We start from the raw sequence: 5,810 nt of genomic DNA, 5'->3' as shown, positions 1-5,810 counted from the left end.
CTGGTTTATTTCCCTCTCTTCTCCACTCCCTCCCCTTGCCATATGCTCTCTTGGTTTGTGTCTTCACAGTGTTTCAAATAGGAGTAGATTCCATCTTAAGAAACCACTTTCTTTGCTCATCTATAAGAAGCAATTCCTCATCTGTTCAAGTTTTCTCATGAGATTGCAGCAATTCAGTCCCATATTCAGGCTCCACTTCTAATTCTAGTTCTCTTGTTATTTCAAGCACATCTGCAGTTACATCCTCTACTGAAGTCTTGAACCTTCAAAATCATCCATGAAGGTTGGCATCAATTTCTTCCAAACTACTGTTCATGTTGATATTTTGACGCCTTCCCTTAAATCACATATGTTCTTAATGGTATCTAAAATGGCAAATCCTTTCCAAAAGGTTTTCAATTTACTTTCCCAGATTCAATGGAGGAATCATTATGTATGGTAGCCATATCCTTACAAAAAAGATTTCTTAAATGAAAAGACTTGAAAGTTAAAGTGATTCCTTGATCCATGGGCTGCAGGGTGAATGTTGTGTTATCAGCCATGAAAACAACTATTAATTTCATTATACATCTCCATTAGAGCTCTTGGATGAACAGGAGCATGGTCAATGAGCAGTCCTATTTTGAAAGAATCCTTTTTTTCCGAGTGTAGGTCTCAAGAGTGGGCTTAAAATATTCAGTAAGCCATGTTATACATGGATGTTCTGTCATCCAGGCTTTGGTATTCCATTTATAGAGCACAGGCAGAGCAGATTTTGCATAATTCTTAAGAGCTCTAGGATTTTTGGAATGGCCAGTAAGCACTGGCTTCAACATTAAGAACCATTTCAATATCAAGATAGTATAACAGAGTGTTCAAGAGTAACAAATTCTTTCTCGCTTATCCTTCTCCTTTTTTGCTTTTAAATGAATTCACACTTCTTTAGGTCCAAAGGATTCTATACCAAAGTGTTGAAATGTTTATGGAATTGATCTCAGAACCATGTTAATAATTTAAAAATTATGTAGACCAGCTAGGAAATGTCTGAGAAAGCTAGAGCTGGGGAAATGTTAGATTGATTTTTGAGAGGCCCATGAATTTTGGAAACTACACATCAATGACTAAATTCCAGGAAAACCATAGAAGTTTGACACTGGACCCTTTTCAATCAAGCTTTATGATAAAATACCTTTTCTATGTCACCTATCACTAGGCTTTGTGTGCATCCTCAACTCAAATTACACAAAGTTGTTCATGTTCCCCAACTCCATTGAATCAAACTATTCTTCTCACTAGGCATTCCCTTCCACCTAGTGCTGCCTATATAAATCCCACTCTTCAAGGCTTACCTCAAAGGCCTCTTAAATATACCTCAAGCTAGAATTGATTTCTCTCTTCTTTGCTCCTCTTGTACACCATGAGTACATCCATCATTGGATACAGAAAGTTCTGCTTGCTTAGTTGTATTCATGTCCCTGAGTCACACAACTTGAAACGGAAAGGAAGGGCTCTTTGAGATCATCCTGTTTTCCTCTCTACATCTGCCAGTTTTAAGGGCAGGAAGTCATATCTGGTTTTTAAATTTTGGACTTGTCTCTTTCCTTCATCATGCAACATAGTACCTAATTTAATGACTGGGAGGGGCACGTGCCACCAGAATCCTGACATAACATGCCTTGGAGAAGGTATTTCACTTGCAGTATAAAAGTTCATATGTAAAATTTTGTTAGATTATTTCACCCGGTGGTACATTTTATAAATCTATCAAAGCTTTGATTTCGGAGCCACCTATAGTTTAAGGTTTATGTGGAGACATTATAAATGTCCATGTGGAAGTTAGACATTGACTTTCAGCAGATTTTTCAGATGTCTTTTGCTTTTTTGTAGTTGTAACCAAATCATCTGGTTAAAGTAACATACATTGTGCATTTAATTCTCACTTTAAATTCAGCTACATTTAAATCTCAAACACACTAAGCCTTTCATAATTTTTCTGGACTGGTATAGGCATGTCCATTAAAAAACTAAGGTGTGTCAATTAAAAAAGAAGAAATCGCTTTGAAAACGTATTCTGTTCGACAAAACAGAAACTCCTACTGTTGACTCTTAGCTATTACAGCTGACTTTAAGATATTTTATTAATTTGTCCCAGCAGGTGTCAGTGCTGAGTTGAGGAAAAAAACGTTTTTCTAAGGATAAGATTTTAATTTAAAAAATGTAAGTGGCTCGGGCGATGAAGAGATGTTTAGATTATGAAGTTTACAATTTCTTTTAAGAGTGTAAAACTCATTTCTTAGGGCTTCAAAAGAGACGGGGTCTCGCTATGTTGCCCAGGCTGGAGTGCAGTGGCTATTCACAGGCGCGATCCCACTACTGATCAGCACGGGAGTTTTGACCTGCTCCGTTTCCGACCTGGGCCGGTTCACCCCTCCTTAGGCAACCTGGTGGCCCCCCGCTCCCGGGAGGTCACCATATTGATGCCGAACTTAGTGCGGACACCCGATCGGCATAGCGCACGACAGCCCAGAACTCCTGGGCTCAAGCGATCCTCCTGCCTCAGCCTCCCGAGTAGCTGGGACTACAGGCGCGCGCCACCGCGCCCGGCGCTCGGAGGCAGCGCAGAAAGACACAAGAGGCTGAGCTGCGGTGACGTCATCAGCTGTGCCGGCCTGGATCGTTTCCAGGATCGCTCTGTGAACTGGGTGGCCGCGCACGGCTCGCGTCATTTACCAGCAGTGCATTCTGGGTGAAGTGTCTTAAACGTTTGAAGAGCGCATGCGTTGGCGTGCCCTTTCCTTTTGCCTCGTTGCATCCGAGAGAGCAAGATGGGTCACCAGCAGCTCTACTGGAGCCATCCGAGGAAATTCGGCCAGGGTTCTCGTTCTTGGTGAGAAACAGAATGTGATTTTAGGGAAGGGTTGCCTTGGGGTGGGACGCGGCCAGAACTCTCATGTAGAGGAGCCTACAGGCGGCGCGTGCGGGTTGAGCGAGTCTAGAGCTGTGCCTGCCGCCATTACGGGCCTCTGACGGGTCGGGGAAGACAGGCGGTGCCGGTGGTGCACCCGGAGTGGGGAATCGTTTTATTTCTGTTGCTTCCAGTAAAGCCATCTCTCTTCTTACAGCCGCGTCTGTTCAAACCGGCACGGCCTGATCCGGAAATATGGCCTCAACATGTGCCGCCAGTGTTTCCGTCAATACGCGAAGGATATAGGCTTCATTAAGGTACGCGGCCGCCAGAGCCATACCCCGTTTCTGTGAGCGGAGAACGTTCAGATACTTCCTTACTGCGAGCTTTCGGTCAACACCGTTTTCCTTTTTTGTCTTGGATGTTAACACGGCTTTTTTTTGGGTCTTGGACGACCCTGCTAAAGTAGTTTTGGTAGACTAATGGGATAGGAGCGCATAGACTTTATAAACAGTCAAACTCTGATTTATCAGTGTCTGCCAGTTTTAAGTGCCATGTATTATACGGGATGTGATTATTTGATTTTTCAGAAACCACTGAAATTAAGTTTTAGGTCTCTAGTCTATAAGACATTTTCCCAGCAAAATACATATGTTGGTTACTGCCTTGAAATGTTTGATAGTTCCTATAGTGGATGAGCTTGAGGATTGGGGCCAGATTAACCTGGGATTCAGATGGAAGTCTGCTATTAAAAAGTTCTATGACATTGGTCCAGTCTCCTGAAGTTCAGTTTCTGCCTGAGAAAAATAAATGGCACGGTTGTTGCGAAGATTTGTATGTTTATATGGAGCTGTCTTGACTCTTCCTGCTAGTGTTTTCCCTCCCCTGTGGGGAAAACGACTTTTTGTCTCTCTCAGGTACAGTCACAGTCATGTGTTCATGGGTGTTAATGGGTGATCTCTGGCAGACAGAAATTCTCTTAAGCTTGGATTTTTAGTTTTGACCAGGTAACAAGTGTATGCTTGCTGTTAACAGTGGAAGTGTATATATCTTAGTCATTGGGAGTGTGCTTGTGATGAGAATGGACCGGACCTTCAAGCTGACTTTGTGCCCCCAGTTTCTCAGAGGTTAAGAGTAAAAGAGTTACTTTATGAATGCCTCCTACAGTAGTGTCTGGCGCACACTGAGGACCAAAATGTTAGCTGTGTAGTTAGTTACCTACTTAACCATCCGGAAGTGTTGGAAAATATCATTGTGTGGTGTAGTGTTTTGTGGTTAGTGGAACGGCTTGTTGTGGGCTTTCAGTAAATGTGATCTTGGTAGCTAGTTTGGGTGGGTCATATCTTCAGTTTAAAGCTCATTTTATCCAAAGTGAGCCAGTGTTTGTGAGAATAAAATGGGACATTTAAACATTTCGAATTAATTAATTCCCTCTTTTTTTATTTTTTCCAGTTGGATTAAGTGAACTTCCTGGAATGGGTCATCCAAGATACCTACCTTAACTGCAGATATCCAAGATAACCTATCTTAATGCCAATTCATTGTACATAAAATAAAAATACTTCAATTATGAGTGTTTTATGTGAATGGAATGGTCAGTTGATTATAAAAATCTCTTTTTTAAAATGTCCTGTTTTTGTTTTTAATGTTTTTTTAAAATTTATTAGAGACAGCATGAGCAGGGGACGGTCAGAGAGAGACACACACAGAATCTGAAGCAGGCTCCAGGCTCTGAGCTAGCTGTCAGCACAGAGCCCGACGTGGGGCTCAAACCCACGAACTGAGATCATGACCTGAGCCGAAGTTGGACATTTAACCGACTGAGCCACCAGGTGCCCCTAAAATGTCCTGTTTTTAAATGTATCTCAATGGATTCATCTTAAAAATATGTGGCTTAATTTCCCTCAGTTATGTAAAAGTACTCATGCTGAACTCTGGTAAAAATACCAGTGTTGTTTTTACGCTTCAAATAACTATTTTTGTTACATAAAATGACTTCTATAGGAACATTCAGCATATAACTTGGTCAAGTGTCTCAAGTAATTGATTTGCTATAGTGAGCTAGGGCAGTAGCAGTAAAAGTGTTGAAATACGTTTTTTGAGAAAAGACTTGTTTTAGCCATTTCCCAGAGGTAGAGAGGTGGCATTGTTAGCTTTTGGGGTAATTCATGGATGAAAGTTTAAGTTTCTTAAATATTTGTATGTGGAAGGGACTAGTGTTTAAAAAAAGTCGCTGAAAAGAGGGAGGGAGGCAATCCATAAGAGACTTCAATACTGAGAACAAACTGAGGGTTGATGGGGGTGAGGGAGAGGAGAAAAGGGGTGATGGGCATGGAGGAGGGCTCTTGTTGGGATGAGCACTGGGTGTTGTATGGAAACCAACTTGACAATAAACTATAAAAAAAAAGGTCACTAAATGGGTCTTGTAAGCAAAAATACTTTGGTGGGGCAAGGGTGGAATGAGGGAAACCCAGCCTGTTGAGTTTTGGCAAGGGATCTTGGCTAGGTCTAGAATAAAAGGGAGTGATTGAGGTAGTCCACAAACAAATAAATGGCTTCTGATGAGGAAGATGACAGGACTTGTTGAAGGAATGGATGTGGGAGATAAAAAGGACGATACCTAGAGCTTTACCCTGAGCAACTGGAGGGCCATGGTTACTACTGAGCGAAGACTAAAAACAAGTTTGGGGAAGGGGAGTGAGGTTTGGGGCATACTAAGTTGAGTGCTTAGTAGATCTCCATATGGAGCTCCCTCGTAGGTAGGCATTTGTACACATTCCTCTGGGATCCATGGGAACTTGGGACTGGTGGTACAACTTGGGTTGTATGCTTCAGTATGAATAATATCTGCTATTTGGGGATCTCATCTTTATTGGTGGAAGAGCTCACTTCTTAAAATCTAGGAAGTAAATAATACATGAAGAGG

General features: G+C 41.8%; 1 protein-coding gene across 1 annotated transcript; it reads left to right on the top strand.

Annotated features, from left to right (window-relative positions):
* The first annotated feature begins 2,754 nt into the window (after nt 1-2,754).
* RPS29 (ribosomal protein S29) lies at nt 2,755-4,465 on the top strand. Its single transcript, XM_039217332.1, has 3 exons — nt 2,755-2,866; nt 3,102-3,201; nt 4,337-4,465. Exons 1-3 carry the CDS (start codon nt 2,805-2,807, stop codon nt 4,343-4,345), a joined length of 171 nt encoding a protein of 56 aa, XP_039073263.1. The 5' UTR covers nt 2,755-2,804; the 3' UTR covers nt 4,346-4,465.
* The last annotated feature ends 1,345 nt before the right edge of the window (nt 4,466-5,810 follow it).

The sequence above is a fragment of the Hyaena hyaena genome, unplaced genomic scaffold (genome assembly GCF_003009895.1).
Source record: "Hyaena hyaena isolate Hyena2069 unplaced genomic scaffold, ASM300989v1 scaffold_683, whole genome shotgun sequence".
Lineage (NCBI taxonomy): Eukaryota > Metazoa > Chordata > Mammalia > Carnivora > Hyaenidae > Hyaena > Hyaena hyaena.
Note: the sequence above shows the minus strand (reverse complement) of the source record. Positions and strands in the feature narration are given on the sequence as shown.

What these genes read in the sequence shown, in the direction of transcription:
- RPS29 (XM_039217332.1), top strand. Translation starts at nt 2,805, where the DNA reads ATGGGTCACCAGCAGCTCTACTGGAGCCATCCGAGGAAATTCGGCCAG. An exon ending in GGCCAGGGTTCTCGTTCTTG is followed by an intron (nt 2,867 to 3,101) that starts GTGAGAAACAGA and finishes CTCTTCTTACAG; the next exon opens with CCGCGTCTGTTCAAACCGGC.